This window comes from Carassius auratus, unplaced genomic scaffold, assembly GCF_003368295.1.
Source record: "Carassius auratus strain Wakin unplaced genomic scaffold, ASM336829v1 scaf_tig00025274, whole genome shotgun sequence".
Classification (NCBI taxonomy): domain Eukaryota; kingdom Metazoa; phylum Chordata; class Actinopteri; order Cypriniformes; family Cyprinidae; genus Carassius; species Carassius auratus.
The window spans coordinates 48,033-67,420 of record NW_020525407.1 but is presented as its reverse complement, the minus strand read 5'-3'; the positions used below and the strand labels follow the sequence as shown (position 1 = coordinate 67,420).

General features: G+C 35.4%; 1 protein-coding gene across 1 annotated transcript; it reads left to right on the top strand.

Annotated features, from left to right (window-relative positions):
- The first annotated feature begins 450 nt into the window (after window positions 1–450).
- LOC113078320 (CDK-activating kinase assembly factor MAT1-like) lies at window positions 451–19,355 on the top strand. The gene is made up of 8 exons (XM_026250639.1): window positions 451–614; window positions 6,017–6,169; window positions 6,265–6,338; window positions 6,421–6,524; window positions 6,702–6,842; window positions 7,226–7,357; window positions 12,397–12,518; window positions 18,938–19,355. The coding sequence occupies exons 1-8, from the start codon at window positions 526–528 to the stop codon at window positions 19,050–19,052; spliced, it is 930 nt and encodes a 309-aa protein (XP_026106424.1). The 5' UTR covers window positions 451–525; the 3' UTR covers window positions 19,053–19,355.
- The last annotated feature ends 33 nt before the right edge of the window (window positions 19,356–19,388 follow it).

The window sequence follows — 19,388 nt, the reverse complement described above, 5'->3', positions numbered from 1 at the left end:
CTACTTGGTCTTATAGTATTGTCTCTTAAAAAAGATTCCAGATTTTCAGATAATTGTATCTCGGCCAAATATTGTCCCATCTTAATAAACCATACATCAATGGAAAGCTTATTTATTCAGCTTTCAGATCACACTTAAGACTAGTTTTGTGGTCCAGGGTCACATTTATTTATGAAAATGTCTGTCTGTCTGTCTGTCTGTCTGTCTGTCTGTCTGTCTGTCTGTCTGTCTGTCTGTCTGTCTATCTATCTATCTATCTATCTATCTATCTATCTATCTATCTATCTATCTATCTATCTATCTATCTATCTATCTATCTATCTATCTATCTATCTATCGCTGAAACTCAGCTCTGGAAGGAGCTCAAACTCGAGCGACTCGAGCAGTGTTTGAATGGGAACGGTTGTAATAGACGCATTTGTTTCCACCAGGGCGATTTTGAATGTAACACTCCTATTCGCTGTGGAGTCTGTTTATTATTTTACAGGAGGACTAAAACAAATAATAATAATAATAATAATAATAATGGATGATCAGGGATGCCCGAGGTGCAAGACGACCAAATACAGAAATCCATCTCTGAAGCTGATGGTGAATGTGTGTGGACACACGCTGTGAGTTCCTGCTGTCAGATCTCTTATCATTCAAACCGGTGTAGGACTTATTCGTGATGGCTAAAAGTTTTATTATACGCATTTGGTTCGTTTTACTTGTATAGTAAAGGGCTACAGTTTTTCAACCTGTGAGTGCAGTAACCCGATATTTGTATGACATTTTACTTTTGTTTTGATACACTTCTTACAAAAAGTTACCATGGGAACCATAGTTTCAGCCATAACTGTAAAATCTTAATAAATTATCATATGATGTACTTCAGATATTATGAAGAGATTTTATAATCATTTACATTTCATATTTTTAATACACACATGACAAAGATGTAGCGCAGTGACAGTTCTGTCAGTTGACCTAAAGTTGACATTTTTATTCTGGTAATAAACAAAAAATTGTAACAGTAGTATTTTGGTGGAAACGATTACATTGATAAATGTGTTAACGTTGAATACAGACAAAGCTATTCAATCGGTGCATGAGAGTAGTCATTTAGCCACAGAGAGGTGTATTAGTATGTGCACCTCATGGTTGATACAGGTGCCTCTCAATAAATTAGAATGTCGTGGAAAACTTCATTTATTTCAGTAATTCAGTGCACACAGACTGAAGTAGTTTAAGCCTTTGGTTCTTTTAATTGTGATGATTTTGGCTCACATTTAACAAAACCCCACCAATTCTCTACAAATTAGAATATGGTGACATGCCAATCAGCTAATCAAGTCAAAACACCTGCAAAGGTTTCCTGAGCCTTCAAAATGGTCTCTCAGTTTGGTTCACTAGGCTACACAATCATGGGGAAGACTGCTGATCAGACAGTTGTCCAGAAGAAAATAATTGGCACCCTTCAAAAGGAGGGTCAGCCACAAACATTAATTGCCAAAGAAGCTGGCTATTCACAGAGTGCTGTATCCAAGCATGTTAACAGAAAGTTGAGTGGAAGGAATAAGTGTGGAAGAAAAAGATGCACAACCAACCGTGAGAACCACATACTTATGAGGATTGTCAAGCAAAATCGATTCAAGAATTTGAGTGAACTTCACAAGGAATGGACTGAGGCTGGGGTCAAGGCGTCAAGAGCTGCTACACACAGATGTGTCAAGAAATTTACTGAACCACAGACAATGTCAGAGGCGTCTTACCTGGGCTAAGGAGAAGAAGAACTGGACTGTTGCCCAGTGGTCCAAAGTCCTCTTTTCAGAGGACTTGAGAGCAAGTTTTGTATTTAATTTGCAAACCAAGGTCCTAGAGTCTGGATGAAGGGTGGAGAAGCTCATAGCCCAAGTTGCTTGAAGTCTAGTGTTAAGTTTCCACAGTCTGTGATGATTTGGAGTGCAGTGTCTTCTGCTGGTGTTGGTCCATTGTGTTTTTTGAAAACCAAAGTCTCTGCACCCGTTTACCAAGCAATCTCGGAGCACTTCATGCTTCCTTCTGCTGACCAGCTTTTTGAAGATGCTGATTTAATTTTCCAGGATTTGGCACCTGCCCACGCTGCCAAAAGCATCAAAAGTTGGTTAAATGACCATGGTGTTCGTGTGCTTGATTGGCCAGCAAACTCACCAGACCTGAACCCCATAGAGAATCTATGGGGTATTGTAAAGAGGAAAATGAGAAACAAGAGACCAAAAAATGCAGATGGGCTGAAGGCCGCTGTTAAGGACACCTGGGCTTCCTCAGCAGTGCTACAAACAGATCAGCCCTTACCAAGTATTGAGTACATGTACAGTAAATTAACATACTTTCCAGAAGGCCAACAATTCACAAAAATCTTTTTTTTTAATTTTTTTTATTGGTCTTATGAAGTATTCTAATTTTTTGAGATAGTGAATTAGTGGGTTTTTGTTAAATGTGAGGCAAAATCATCACAATTAAAAGAACCAAAGACTTAAATTACTTCAGTCTGTGTGCATTGAATTTATTTAATACACAAGTTTCACAATTTGAGTTGAATTACTGAAATAAACTTAACTTTTCCATGACATTCATATTTATTGAGATGCACCTGTACGTGTCTGAGGTCACTTCTCGTGCTCTGGATGCCTTTGACCTTCAGAGAACTTAAGGATTCATGGTGGACTGCTGACCTGAGACTGAATGAATATATTACACACTGATGACACACTGCTGGAGACAGTCCAGCACACACTCCCCTGGTCTGTATGCAGAAAATCAGGACATAGGAAATATAGCTAATAAATGAACTAGTCTGTGATTAAATACAGATGATGGAGTGGAAGTATGTTGCTTGTAGGTTTGTTCAGCTATGGGCCATTTTGGCCCTTTGGACTTTGGAGAGAAAAATAAGCTCAAAGGTCTTTCAAAATCAGACTTAACATTCTCTAAACTATAAATGCAACTCTCATCTGTTTTATAGGAAATCAAAGCTCTTTTGCATACTATATGCAAAATGTAGGAACTCAGAAATGCAGTAACATAAAACATTTAATTAATTCTTCAGTTATTCTATCAGTAAATTGTCCAGTGCCACAAACATTTATTTTTTATTTTGCTGTGTGAGCTGTACTGTTCAAAAAGTTTAGATTTCTTTTTTTCTTTTTTTTTGTGCTATGGCAGACAATCCTGGAAATTTAATTTTTGTTCAACTTTTTTTGTTGACACTCAGTTTTATCTAGCTGAATGCTATTGTATATCACATGGAGCTTAGATTTCAACAATAGGTATAAGTTTACTGGGAAAAGTTAATATTAGTACATTTATATGTATACAGCACATTATTATTGTCTGATCTTCTTTCAGGTCCCCTCAATTCTTTGGTTTCCCAGCATTATTTGCATATTTAATACCCTTTTCAACAATGACTGAATGATTTTAAGGTCCATCTTTTCACACTGAAGACAACTGAGATACTCATAGGCAACAATAAAAAAAAAAGCTTTGGATCTTACAGGTAACAACACAGTATTAAGAATAAAGCATATGTGAACTTTTGAACGAAGTCATTTTTATAAATTCAACTATTTTATCTTGTGGACTATATGTAAATATATTTTATGTTAAATTTCTTATTCAGGTAATTACTAAAATAAATATAACATGCTTTGTGTACCAACCCTCTTATTTTGGTTAAAATAATAAACATTTAACAGATAATGCAAAGTGTATGTAAAATTTTGACTACAACTATACATGTATGCCTGACAAATTTTAAATAACTGAATGATCATTTTGCATGGGATGGCTCATAGGATGAAAGTAGGTTTAGCCTAGAAGTTGTGGAGAGTATGATAATTTCACTGACAATCAACTTCAGCCATGTGAATTTAGCAATGGAGCAATTGTAGATAGTTAGACTTTTTCACATGTGAAAAACATGCTTAAATGAATAAGTAATTCAAATTAAGTTTCTGAACTAATTGTTCTAAGATCTAAATGTAATTTTTTGAAAAAATATATTATTGTTCGAGAATTGATTTTAGCAATTGAGAAAAAAATGACGTTTTACACACACACACACACACACACCCACACCCACACATGAATAGTGATGTTTACTTAAATTTTTCTTGTTTCTTCACAGATCATGTAAAATCACAGCCACAACTGAGAGACAGTTATATTTTTTTTTGCAAAAATATTTTTTTCATGTAATAATAAATGTTTAAAATGGTTAATAATTATTCTACTTTTTCATAGCTTTTATAATACTATAATAATAATATCATCAATGTATTCTGATTTTCAGATTTAAAAAAGAATTTTGGTCTATAAACAATAAAATCAAATTGAAAAGGCATTTGAAAAACTTGAAATCTGTTAGTTTTTATTAAAACTAGTCCGTAGTTGAAGAAACCGTGTTTTTGATAAGGCTGATGCTGAGTGTGTGCTGATGACCTGCAGCAGTGAAGAGGGAAGGGCACAAGTAGGTGTGTGTGAGAGATAGTAGATGAGAGGGACAAAGTTAACTTATGTGTGCGTGTTTCTGTGTGACGGGGTCAGTTGTGCTGAGTTAGAGGAGTGTAGTAACCTCTCAACATGCTGACAAACACGGATCGGGAGTGGAGGAATGAGCAGGGAATGTCTAGCATTTTTTTATTCAGATTAGAGTCAGTGTTTGAACTTGTGTTTTGCTGGCTTTTTTAAAGGTCTGTCATTCTCTGTCTCACATGCGCACACTCACCTTGTGTCTGTTCAGGTCATGAGTCAGGGAGAAGTATAGAGTCTACCCTCTAAAGAAAGTTAAAAAGTGAACAGTTGAGATGCTTCAGAGAAAACCCAGGCTAGATATAAGCTGAGCGATGGTGCAGTGGTCAGTACATTAGTTCCTGACACTTTGAGTTGTGGTGCAGAATGCAGGTTGCACAGGTTTAGGTCTGCTATGTGTCCTGTTATCAGTTCAGTGATCAGAAAGGGTATATATATTATATTATTATTATTATTATTAGTTTTTTAACCTGCTGGCCTAATCAGACAAATACTTAAATTTTAAAATTTTCACTGACACATCACAAAAACAAAAACAAAAAATGGTAGGGTAATAGAGTGATATTGTGAAATATTATTGCACTTTAAAATAACAGTTTTCTATTTTAATATATTTTAAATGTATTTTATTTTTGTGATGGCAAAGCTGAATTTTTATGCACCATTACTCCTGTCTTCAGCATCACATGATCCAGAAACCTTTATCATTATTATCAGTACTGTGCTAAATTTTTTCCAGGATTTTTTTATGAATAGCATTTGTTTGAAATATAATTATTTTAAGCATTTTATTGAATAAAAGCAAATATATATTTTATGTTATATAATATATTTAATTTCCTGTCACCAACAAAGATTGTTTACAGAAATGTTGTCTGCTGTATCATATACACTACCTGTAATATTGAACAGTTTCAGTGAGCAATGAAAAACAGACAGATAAAAGGAAAGTTAAACTACTCAGTGGAAAATGAAAGATTGCTTACTGTATTTTTAAGAAAATGTAGTTGAAACTCAGCATTAGTTATATGCATAAATCCTAGGCAAGATGTAACATTGTTTTTTTAACATACACTGTACTTTGTCAGCCCTTAATGTGTATGGCTGCCTTGCTTCAAACCCGACCCATCATCACTCCATTATAATCGAGTAAGACCACCACACACACAAACACACACACACACACACACACACACACACACACACACACACACACACACACATATCAGGCCTCTGTTTTATCCATTAGTCTAAGTTATGGCTCCATTTGGAAAGTTTTTAGGGCCAAATTTTACCCTCTGAAGCAGTGAGATGATTGAAATGTGTGTTTGTGTGGAACTGCTTCTTGAGGCTTTTCCAGCAGATTTCACATTTCATTTTCTGTTTATTTTGACCCTCTTTCAGCAGACCTTCTACCAATGTGAGTAAAATGTTTGTGTGTGTGTGTGTGTGTGTGTTTCAGGTGTGAGAGCTGTGTGGAGATGCTGTTTGTCCGTGGTTCAGGTAACTGTGTGCAGTGCAACACTCCTCTGAGAAAGAGTAATTTCCGCGTGCAGCTCTTCGAAGATCCAGCCATCGATAAAGAGGTGGAGATCCGCAAGAAAGTTCTTAAAATGTATGTGTCCGGGAAAAAAGTGTATAGGTGCATCCAGGATTGTCTTTTTAATGATGTATGGCTTTTCTTCCTTTTATTTTCTTCTCATCTTTCAGCTACAATAAGAGGGAATTAGATTTTTACACTCTGAAAGAGTATAATGACTACCTGGAGCAAGTGGAGGACATTGGTGAGATGCATATATCAGATATTTATTAATGTTTTCAAATGTATTTTTTAGTTTTCAAATGTATTTGTGTTTGTGTCTCCAGTGTTTAACCTGACAAATAACTTAGATGTTGAAAGGACCAAGCAGATGATGGAACAGTACCAGCGAGATAACAAAGACATTATACAGAAAAACAAAGCCAAACTGGTGAGTTTATGTGCATAGTTTTAATTGAGCAGATGGATGATTTCACAAGTGAGAAGTTCATTTAAGCTGAAATAGAGCTTAGAAGCAATCAGCATAGCAATTTGTGTGCACTCCAGACTCAGTTGAGCTCTTTTTTTAAATTTTTTATTCTATTTTAATAAATTGTCTCTCTGTTAGACACGTGAGCAGGAGGAGTTGGAGGAGCTGTTGTTGCAGGAGCAGCAGGGTTCAGAGCAGAGGAGACTGGAGACCCTGCAGGAGGAACAAAGACAACTACAGGCTAAGAGGAAAAACAAACAGGCCCTGCTAGATGAACTGGTACACACACATTTTAAGAGTTATTTTGTTCCATGGGTTGATACCTCATTGCCTTTCTACATTAGCATGTGCATCTGACTTTAGACTTCGTCCTTTGTGTCCAAAGTCATCAATTGGTAGTCCGTAAAGGTAATGTAGGTCTATAGGCTATCATGTAAAATGAGTAGAAAATTCGTAAAAACATTTTTTATCCTTCACACACAATATATGTAACTCCATCCTTATCTGGTTGGAGTTGTGGCAGTGGTTAGTGCTCTGGCACGTTGAGTTGTGGTGCTTATGCAAGCCTAGCTCTTATTTCCTATTTTATTCACTGACAATTAAAGTGTCAGAAGAATGTTTGAAATAAAAGCATATCCTGAATGTTGTGTTTGTGCTTGCAGGAAATTTCCAAGTTACCTGCAGCTGTGCTGTTGGCCCAACATAAAGATCGAGCCTCTCAACTGGAGACCCAGATAGAAAAACAGAAGCAAAATGTCAAGCCAGCTAACATCTTCTCTACTGGAATAATGATGGTGAGGGAACAACACGCATACACACATGCACAACTGGTAGGGCTTACATCATATTAATTAATAATTAATCAAATTCATTCCAGGATTTGATGAGAAATGCCACTAAAAGAAGGCTTATGATTAGTCATAATTAAATCCATTCTTTTTTTATAATTTTTTTTCCAACATATATTTCAATCACATGACTTTCTAAAACCATAGACATCATAAATGTTTTTTTCATATGTTTATAAACATCTTGTGTTTCCTGTGTTATATTTAGCGCACTATGTGCACGAGCATTCGTGTACACCCAGACACACCAGCATGTTTGTATTGGCCGGTGTTTGAGTATGACGTGGGAGTGTGTGTGTGTTTATATCATTTTGTTGCGCACCTGTGTCGTAAAGCAGGTACGACAGGTTTTTTTCTTTAAAAAAAATCCCGTCAGCGGTCACTGCAAAGGACATAGACCTGAACCAACACGTCATGAATGTGTATGCAAACGAGGAAGGGGGAGCAGTACAGCACATCTTAAAAACTGCCGTTTGAGAGTAAAAACAGAAACAGTGTGCACAATTGTCTGTGTTTGTGTGTGTGTATATAATCCAAGTGAACAAGTTTCCACAATCGTGTCTTGTGGTTGGCTTGGAGAGATGAATGGTGTGTATGTTGGCATGGATCTTGGCACAGGGAGGGTAGTACTTCTAAAAAAAAAAATTGTCAGCTTTAGATGGCTTTACACTACTAGGCAAGAGGCATGTGTGTATGGTTTTATTTAACACACAGATGTTTCTGAGCTGTGTAGTTAAGCAATGTGTGTGTTCGTCTGACTTTTTGCAGGCAGAGAATCATACTCTGCATGCATGTGGAGAGAGCCAGTAGATCAAAATAGTGTGTGTTACAGGGCATGGAGAGGGCATGTTACTTGTTACTTGAGCTCAGTTAATGCCAGCTGGAGGGTCCACAAAGCTCACTTTATCCCCACTGAATTTGGATGTATGTTCACTAGTGTTACACGATAAATTCAGGACACTTTCTCAATGTGAATTCAGTGACTGATGATTATTTTCTGTGAATCGGGCAAGATATTTAAGATAATGTGTTGATAAGTCTATTTTGATGTATTTGTAGTAATATCTGTGTGTTTTTGTGACATGTTTCTATTGTGCCACATGCAGAACAGTGTGAGTGTGTGATCATTTTGAAATGTGCTGATCTGAGATGAGTGTGTGTGTGTGTGTGTGTGTGTGTGTGTGAAGGTCAGTGGAGGTGCTGATAGACAGTTTATATTTGTTGACCTTGGAGCGTCCTGAAGACTTGCATAGTCAGAGTCCCGACGCGCTCTCCCGCCCAATCCCATGTGAAACAGAAACCAGAAGCCATTCTCTCACATTCCTCTCTCGACTTAATGAAAAATACATTTGTCCAGAACACACAAAATTTAAATGGGTTTTGTCAAACTTCCAATGGGTTCATAGAATGACATGAAGTGTATTTATATAATATATATATATATATATATATATATATATATATATATATATATATATATATATATATATATATATATATATTATTCATATATGACATAATCTAACTGTAATCTAAATAAAAAAACATCACATCAAGATATAAACGGAAATCATTCATTTTTAAAATTACTTTAACACTTTTTTTTTTTATTAAATTTTTTGATGATTAAATATTTAAAGTAGCTTAACTGAAACCAATATCTTGGACATTGAGAGCCAAAATGTACAAAATTCTAAATACGTAAAAAAAAAAAAAAAAAATCGGAATATCAGTGACAATTGCTAGCCCTATTGCTTTCCGTTTGTCAAATGCATTCAATGTAAATTGAAATGATCAGAATTAAGAACTCAAAAAAAATTAATAAAATAAAATTCTAAAAGCCCAAGTGAAACTGATTGACTGACTTTAGAACATATTAATTTTATCAGTCCAATGGGAAACAATGTTTTCAATGTATAAGGCTGCAACAGTTGAATTTGACAGTGAATTCAATGTTCTTGCCATATTTCTTTTTAAAGATGTTTAGAGATTTGACTGAGGAACTTTGTAGTTTGTACTCAAGGTATTCTTGGACGCATCCGTATTGTTAAATATAGAGTTATATCTGATTTTATGTTACTCAATCCAAGTGTTACAGCAGAATAAGCTTTAAAGTTTATGGTCAACTTGGTCTGCTCTGGTGACTGACAGTGTGTACTTCACTGGTACAAGGAGAATAGCTAATCTAATAACCATTTACATAAACTCTTAACGGTACAGTAGCAAAAACAGCCTGGTTTTATGCTATTAAATTATGGTAAGTGAAACTAAATTATGACTGTTTTTAGTGCAAGAAACTTTGATTTTCATAAAATGCTCCAGAAGTATATGCAGTTCCTTTTAAGATTTACATAACTGTTTGGAAACACAGCCTTCTTTTAGTCTTCCTCCTAAAGCCAACTTTAAGATGGAATAGTTTATAATAGAATTTCCCAAATCCAGTCCCACATTCTGGTTGATACTTGTAGCTGACTGCTGGCAAGAAGCAATTTGTTGGAATGGTAATGAAATTTTTACACCCACAGAATGAACAAACAAATGGGCCATTGCAACGTAGAGCCTTTCCTCTGCCAGTCAAAATGTTCCGTGCCTCCCGAGACAGTCTGAAATGTAGAACCAGGGGCGATGGTTTATTTTAAAAACGTAAAATTCAAGTCCACCTCATAAAAACATGTTTACTATGTGTTAATGTCAAACATATTGGCTGATTCACTGCCCAGGCAGGGGTTAGGTTAAAGCACTGGACGGCACTGAATGTCGAAACGCAGCAGATATATGATTGATTTGAACACAAGGCCCCGTTAAACTGTGTGTAACTGCTTGGAGTGAAACTCTGAATGCGCAGACAACCGGACGGGTGTTTCAGCTCAGGGATTTCCTTCCCTCTCCACCCCCTCACAGTAATGAAGATGGATCGAGCCGGCAGCTCCGTTTTAAGGGCGCTGGGGAGTGAATATGTATCTATAGTCACTCAGCATGCTCAGAATCAGCAGCATTTCTCTACACGCACACACAACACCTCAAATAAATGTTGAGCGCAGATGTTCATTTTTGAGTTGGCAAAGATGTGGTAGTGGTTTACAATGGAGTGTGTGTGTGTGTGTACTGGAGTTCTGAAGAGTTTTCCACTGGTATTAGGCTGTTGACAGGGTAATCTATGATGGGATGGCTTCTATGTGTTGACATGGAAATCTCTAGACAAATTGTGTTTGGAAGTGATCAGACTGGGCGGACAAGATAATTAGTGTTTGTTATTTTGAATTCATTATTAACCACAAACATTTGGTGTGTGTATGAAGAAAGCTTAAGTGTTTATCTTGTAGAATTGGAGTGCTGCCTTTGCTTTTGTGAACTTGCAAGTGTGTGTGTGTGTGTGTGTGTATGTGGTGTCAATGTGAGGAAAAATTGTTTTCAGTGAATAAATAAAATGTTAAACTGGCCAGTAACTTTACTGAAGAAATGCATTGCAACAATATAAGTTTTGAATTGAACAGCAAAAATTAAATGGGTCTCAAGCAGCTATTTTTTTTTTCTAAATTATTTTAAAATATATACAATTGTCCAAAGGTTTGGGGTCAGTAAGACTTTTGAAGTATTTATTTTAGGAGAATTCTTCTATGCTCATATGCATTTATTTGATTAAAATACAGTATATACAGATTATAAAAAAAAGTAAAATAATGGTTTTATATATAATAATATTTTAAAATGAAATGTATTGCTGTTATAGCAAAGCTACATTTTCAGCCAGTCTTCAGTGTCACATGATCCTTTAGAAATCATTTTAATATGCTGATTTAATGCTCAAGAAACATTTCATATTATTATTAAATGTTGGAAACAGTTGTGTTGTGTAATATTTTTGAGGAAATCATAACACTTTTTTTCAGGATGGTTTGATGCATAGGAAGTTTGATAGAACATAATTTATTTGAAATATATATATATATATATATATATATATATAGAAATATTATGAATGAATACATACATGATGAATGCCAAATTCACCAACAGTGTTGCACAAATGTAATTTTGGACCCTGACTGCACATTTCGGGTGCTCACGTTCAGGAATGTTTAATTGAATAGTCAGTTTACAGATCATAAAACAGATGATAAAACACGCTCTGGTTACTTGTATTGCTGTTGTTTTCTCTCTTTTTCTCTCCCTGTTTTGTGTGGCATTATTTTACTTTGCTGTTCTGTTGCCATTTAAATGCATGCAGAACTTTCAAACCAAAGAAGCTCCACCATGGAAATTCCCTCTCTCCACACACACACACACACACACACACACACACTCACTAACTCTCCCTCCATGCTGTGGTTTCTGTCTGTCTCCAGCAAGTTCAATCGCCCTTGTGTGTGTGTGTGTGTGTTGGCAGTGAGTGACGCTGTCATACGTCTATAGATCCCCTGCTTGGATCTGGATCCATTGAGGGATGTTATTGGCACTCATGCATTTGTGTGTGTGTGTGTGTGACCTCATCTTAGACAGAATGTCTGTTAGTGTTGTTTAAATGATGTTATCTGCATTAACAGTTCCGTTTTAAACCCAACGAGTGGGTTAAATAATATAATCTCAAAAGGTGGTACATATTAATATTTACCAATAAATCAGTCAAATGTAAAATTAGATTATTAAAAAAATAATAAATGAAAATAATATTTCCAGTGTCACATTTTAAGGTGTTCTAAGCTATTTGTTTTTCATTTTTATATTATGCTTAAAATGTACCTACTTTCTAAATGGTTGTCCTCAGAAATCATACTTGTTTCTGTGACAGACATAGACTTAGAGTTTTTAGCTGGCCAATCAGAAGTGATCTCTGCCTGTCAATCATTGTCCGTGTTTATGTGTGGAGTTTGAAGCAATTAGTCTATCTAATCTAAAAGTTTTTGTTTAGTAGTGACCATGACAAAAAAAATATGCATATGTATTGTCTAAACAGATGCATCTTTCTCTCTGTCCCTTTCCTTCAGGGTCAGACTGTGTCTTTGGTGTCTGTGTCTCGTGTGGAGGAGGTGTTGTACGTCTATCAGCCTCTGTGCTTTGACACATATGGGCCACCCATTCCAGAACTGGATCAGTTGGGCCGATTAGGGTAAGAATGACTTGCATTTTGCTAATGTGAATTATATTATATTATGGTAACACTTTACAATACATTTTCATTGGTTAACATTAGTTAACTACATTAGTGTTTGGGTCAGAGTCTACCATGTCGAGTTTTTTAACTCTTTTAGTTAACATGGTCTAACAATGAAAAATGTATTTGGTCTCACTTTAGTTTGAGGACTAATTCTCACTATTAAATAACTATTAACTATGACTTATTAGTAAGGTAGTCGTTAAGTTTAGGTATGGGGTAGGATTAAGGGATCTAAAATATGGTCATGCAGAATAAGGCATTAATATTTGATTTATAAATACAAATAAACAGCCAATATGCTAGTAATATGCATGCCAATAAGCAACGAGTTACCTTTATTTATTTTTTTATCAACCCACAAATAAAAACTCTATTGCTTGTTGTTTGTTCATGTTAAGGCATTACAGTGTTTCCTTTCCCTATGTTATGTTGTGTTGTCTTATTTTATGTTGTGTTATATGTTATTTTATCACTATTCCAGTTAATTAAAGGGGAACAATGAACAGACTGCATTTAATTAAATACAATAATTATTATTATTCTAATTCATATATAGGTATATTGTTTCCTTCTTGTACCTTCTCGTTTCCCTTTCTGCCAGTGAGAGTGTGTGTTTGACAGAGATAAATGACCTCTTATTCAAACAAATAAACCACATCTCCCATGGTGCCCTGCTCCCAGGGTAAACAGGAAGTCTGCAGACATTTTTGCTGTGCTTGCAGTTTCATGCTTCACTTAAGTTTGACTTTCTCTGTAAGACGCTCTCTCACTCTTCTCAAACACACAGTCTTTGAAGCTATATTAGTGTAAATTAGGTCCTCTCATTAATGCAGTGATCTTTATTCTGCCAATGCTGTACATTATATCCTACCTCTATAATAATTTGAGATGACTCGCTTCATGTCAAATAAAACCGCTTTTATTAGGCTACTGATGACTATAGTATTAAAGGGATAGTTCACCCAAAAATTAAACCTTTATTGACAGAATGTTCTTCTTTCAAATAAAAAATTAAGCTTAACCCCAAGGTATACACTCGCAGTTGAAGTCTATGAAGCAAAAAATGCAAGTAGTGGCTTATAGACTTCCATTGTAAGTGTATTTCTGTCACAGATGCTGTTGACAGAGCTTAACTTGTATTAAACCCACACACACACAGATAGATAGATACACACTGGAATCTTCAGAAGAGGATCTTGTGATGTGGTTTGGGTTGAAAAGCAGAGGACAGGAGAAAAAAAGATTGAGGGTTATGAAAAGAGAAGATAGGGTGGATCACTCTCTCTTTGTTCCTTTTTCTCTGCCATTCTGATTTTTTTTCTTTCCAGCTTCAGTCTTTTGAAGTCGAGAGCGGATGAGTCTCTGAGTGTTTGTGTGTGTGTATATGTGTGTGAAGTTGACAGAGAGAAGGATTGTTTTTTGCCATTTGTCTTAGTGTGTTTTGACAGTGAATTAGTGGAGATTTATGTTGGACTGGTTTGTGTTTTTGGAGGGTCATGTATGTATTCACTTCCTCTTCACTTCCGAGGCGAACCCCGTCCTCAGTGTCCGTCCCTGTTCTGTACCTGTATAAATACAGATTGGGTGGGGCATTTTATTAAAGACAGCTGTGTGTGTGTCTTGGAAGGAGGTGATTGGGTTGAAGTTTTCTTTCCTCCAAACACAATGTTTTCAAGTGCAGTCAGCTGCATCTGTGTAATGTGTGTGTTGTATGAATAGCGGAGTTTTTTTTTTTTTTTTGAGAAAATAACTATGCGTTAATATGTTCTTCTACTCTTACAATTTTGCATATAAATATATTTCAGATTTTTCCTATACTAGTCTCCCTTGATGGATCAGTAATTTTCCCATCAAACCCTCTCAGGACACAAACACACACACACAAACACACACACACACACACACACACACACAAACGCAGTCAGTCAGTCAGTCAGTGTTGAGTGATGTCTCTGGTGAGTTTGGAGACGTGTCTGCTGAGATTTGGATAAGGTAATTAGCTTAAGAGGCATTTGGTATTGGACAGGTCATGACTTGTATGAGAGTCTGTGTTTACATTAGGTTTTGTTAAAGTTTTGAAATAATCCAGGTTACTTTGAATTCCATTCAAAAGTTGGGTTCATTAAGATTTTTTTTATGTTTTTAAAAGAAGTCTATACATATATATATATATATAAATATATATATATATTTGAAAATGTAATTTATTTCTGTCTTAGCAAAGCTGTATTGTCAGCAGACATTACTCCAGTCTTCATTGTCACACGATCCTTCAGAAATCATTCAATAATGAGCCGATTTGGTGCTCAAGAAACATTTATTATAATCAATAATAATACTGTTTGATACTAAATGCTGTTTAATAATTTTGTGGAAACCATGATACCTTTTTTTAAGATTATCTGATAAATAGAAAGTTCAAAAGAACATTTATTTCAAATAGAAATCTTTTGTATAAATGTCTCTCTTTTCATTTTGATTTAATCAGTTGAATGCGTCCTTGCTGTATAAAAGTTTTTCAGTTAATTTTTTTTTAAACCTAACTGATCCATAACTTTTGAACGGCAGTGTAAAATTCCAAATAGTTTGACAACCTGCAGTGATATTTTTTTTTTTTTTACTTCTGTTCCTTTTTATTTGTGTTGTGTATAAATATTCACTGTCCTTAAATCTGAAACTACTAGTGAACATGCTTCTATTTTGCATAATTTTTTAATTATTAAATTATATATATATATATATATATATATATATATATATATATATATATATATATATTTTTATGTTAAAAGTTTTCATGAGTTTCTGATTTTCTCAGTATAATTTTCTTCAGGTCAGAGCAATTTCCAAGGACTCGTCTTTCGCCATGCCAATGTTTAGACTAGTTTTTTTTATAGAAACACATACAGGAAGTCATCTTGTGCTAGATAGGAAGTAATCCATCAGCAGGTCAGAAGAGGGAGCGTGTGTGAACAGGGTCAGTACATCTGGTTGATTGTTGTTTATTTAGGTAATTAAGAACAAGATGTACTGTGAATATTGCCATGTTTAAGGCAATCATTTTAAACCTAGTAAAACAATTACTACTTAATAAAAATATGAAGCACACAAATTTTCTTTAGACATTTCATAAGGATAATTCATTGAGTGACTTCCATCCATCCCTCCACCTCTCCCTGTCAGTAAGTTTTTTTAGAAACTGCATTTTGAGAGTTGAGATTTGAAATTTGCATATGCAAACAAGCCTAAAACAAAGATTCTGGCCTCGGCTCCAAGGGTAAATTTGGCTTGCAAATGGCCCCATTCCTGTGTGTAAGGGTAGCGAGAGAGAGAGAGCTGAACTTTTAAGACATACCCTAGGGTGCATTATGGGAATTCAACGAACAAACTAAACTTGTTCACCTTCTCTCTCTCTCTCTCTCTCTCAGTCCACAGATTTGATTGAATTTTGCATTTCACAATGGTGTGGCTTACCCTTCGAGCAAGGAATCTTCACCCATCATCTCCTAGATGTGTGTATGGGTGTGTGTTTTCGTTCTCGTTCAGACTTAGTTGTTGCCTTCTCACTTTACAACTTAAACCATGACACACATCTTCATGCATTACAGACACATGCTGCTTCTGTAAACAGCAATATACCTTCGGACCAGTAGGTTTTAATGACCCAGGTCTTCTGTTGGCTCCTGCATAGATGAGTTTGCTCTCTGAACTCCGATAAGGATATTTGCGTCGTGGATGAGTTGCAGTTTGATATATGGCTGTCTGACATAGCAGTGCGGGCAACCAGATCCGTTTGAGGAATGTGTGTGTGACACTGACCCTGTTAAAATGACAGATTGTCCAGCAGCTGCATGAGAGTTTCCTCTGCTTTTTCTGAGGGGTACATTTCAGTGCTGAATCCTGTGCTCGGAAAGTCTCTCTCAAACACACACACACACACACACACACACACACACACACACTTCTATTAGGTATCAAAGGCTAGCAAGAAACCCAGATCCCTCTGACAGAGAACATGCACACCATCATCACCACAGTGTGTCAACGCTGATACAGCTGCATGTTTTAACTAAAACACTACTCATCAATTTGACAACATGAGCGATGTCAGCAACATGTCCATCTTGTGAAGGATACATAAGTCAGACGGCCAGTAATATCCTCCTAAACATTTTAGTCATAGTCCAAACCCTCACATTAGTCACTTTTCAAACTTCCCTCCAGTTTTCTTATAAATCTTTTCTTCCTTTAGGACTTCTCTTCTTGTTCTTCAGGTTGAGAGTTTAATTCAAATAAAAATATGTAAAGTTATTAATTTATTTTTATGTTTTGATAATTACCAAAATGCAATATTTTAGTTTGTGAGTCCCATATGTTGTTTCAAATGAAAAACATTTTTTTTCAAGCCTTACAATTTATAGAAAATTTAATAATTAAAAAATCATTTAAAATATACAATTTATAAGATACAATTTATGGAAAATAAAAGGGATCTTATGATTTGCAATTAGTTTGACCTCATGAGGTGGACAAAAACCATTTTATCAAGGTCATGCACTTTTATTTACTGCTAACAAACCCATTTTAAGTTTTAAAGATTTTTGCTCCAATTTCTTTTGATCTGAATCTGGATCAAAAAGTGATAACAGCGATTCACTTGTGTATTTATATGTGTGGTTTGTGTATTAATGATGGGGAACTGAAGCAGCATTAGCTCATGGTCTAGTGCTTCAGGTATCTCTGTTTGTTTTGGAAGCGTGTGAAGCTGAGAGGAGCTTAAGTGTTTCTGATGATACCTGACCCCCTCTATCGCTCCCCTCCCCTTCCCTCTCTCTCTTTCCATCATTCTCTTCCTTTCACTGAAGTATCAGTTTACATGTAATTTTCAGTTCTCTCATAATGAAGGGCCGCTGTGGACTCCAGCTGCTGGAGTGTTTTGGGGGTGTTGGGCTAGTGTGAGATCTCAGAGTTCCTCCCACAAGCATTAGGTTTCTGACACTTGTCCTGATGGTTTGTGGGTAACTGGCAACTCTCAGTTTGGAGAAGAATGTATGGGTTAAGAAGTGACATTTTTGACGCATTGTTACATATTGATATTTTAGTTATCTACAGGAATTTTTATATACAGTGGCATGCGAAAGTTTGGGCACCCCTTGCAGAATCTGTGAAAATGTGAATCATTTTCAAAAGATAAGAGGGATCATACTTACTGCATGTTCTTTTTTATTTAGTATTGTCCTGAGTAAGATATTTTACATAAAAGATGTTTGCATATAGTCCACAAGACAAAAAACTGCTGAAATTATTAAAATAACCCCAAAAATTCAAAAGTTGGTTAAAAATGTTAAGAACCCTTGGTTCTTAATACTGTGTGCTGTTACCTGGATGATCCACGACCCACGTCTTTCTGTTTTGTGATGGTTGTGCATGAGTCCCTTGTTTGATCTGAACAGTTAAACTGAGAACTGTTCTTCAGAAAAATTCTTCAGGTCCTGCAGATTCTTCAGTTTTCCAGCATCTTTGCATATTTGAACCCTTTCCAGCAGTGAGTGATGGGGTTATTTTAATAATTTCTGTTTTAATAATAATTTTTGTGTTGTGGACTAAATGTTAAAATCTTTTATATACAATATCTTACTCAGGACAGTACAAAATAAAAAATAACATGCATTTAGTATGATCTCTCTTATTTTGTTAAAATTATTTACATTTTCACAGATTCTGCAAGTGGTTCCCAAACTTTTGCTTGCCACTGTATTTATATGTGATGTAGTTTTGTTTTTTAGAATATTCACTACCAAGTTTGAGATGTTTAAGATTTTATTTTATTTGTTATAAGTAACTGAATACTTTAATCAGCAAGAATGCATTAAATTGATTGAAAGTGACAGTAATGACATTTATAATGTTACAAATGATTTCTATTTCAAATAAATGTTGGACAAAAATGTAGCATGCTTGCACAAAAATATGTGGTTCATTAAATATACTGTGTAAAATGTATGATTTGCAGTACCAAAACCAAGGAATAAATGACTATTTAAAATTCATTAAAATAGAAAGCAGTTAATTTACATTATTATATTATTTCACTATTTATTTTGCTTTATTTTTGAGCAGAAGACATTTTTCAAAAACATGAGAAGTCTTACCCATCCCAAACTTTTAAACAATAGTAATGCGTTATATAAATTTATATTTTTCAAAAAATATCATTTTGATGGTTATTATAATTTAGAAAATGGTGTTGTAAAACAGCAGAGCTGCTCCCTCTAGAGGATTAACCAGATAATACTCAAAGATAAAATTGTGTGTTTGGAAACCTGTTAAGCTATTCACTATTATAACTACTCATCTTCTCCCATGTCCAGGTATTTGAATCATGTGCGCACAGCGTCTCCGCAGGATCAGGCTGGTGGTTATACATCAGGACTGGCATGCCATCGCGCCGTCCAGGATGCTTTCAGTGGCCTCTTCCCCTCATGATATTACGAAACTACAGCCACTTCCACTCCATCTGTTCATCAGGCTTCCTAAAGACTCACTGACAAGTCAAGGGAGAGGCTGTGAATGTTTGGACACATGGGAAAGATTCCTGTGAAGGACTCCTTGTGAATATGACCCATTCAGAGGGCCAGCTTCAGAATACCCTGGAGTTTATGTTGAAGAGTGACATAAACAAGCTTTAATGGGCGTACAGATTTTTTTAATTTTTTGTTGATCAGTTTTGTTATTTTTGTAATGCTGCTTCAGTTTAATAAACACACACACAAAATTCTGTGTGTCAGACTTGGTTGCGTGATCGTCTCAAAGAAATGCAAC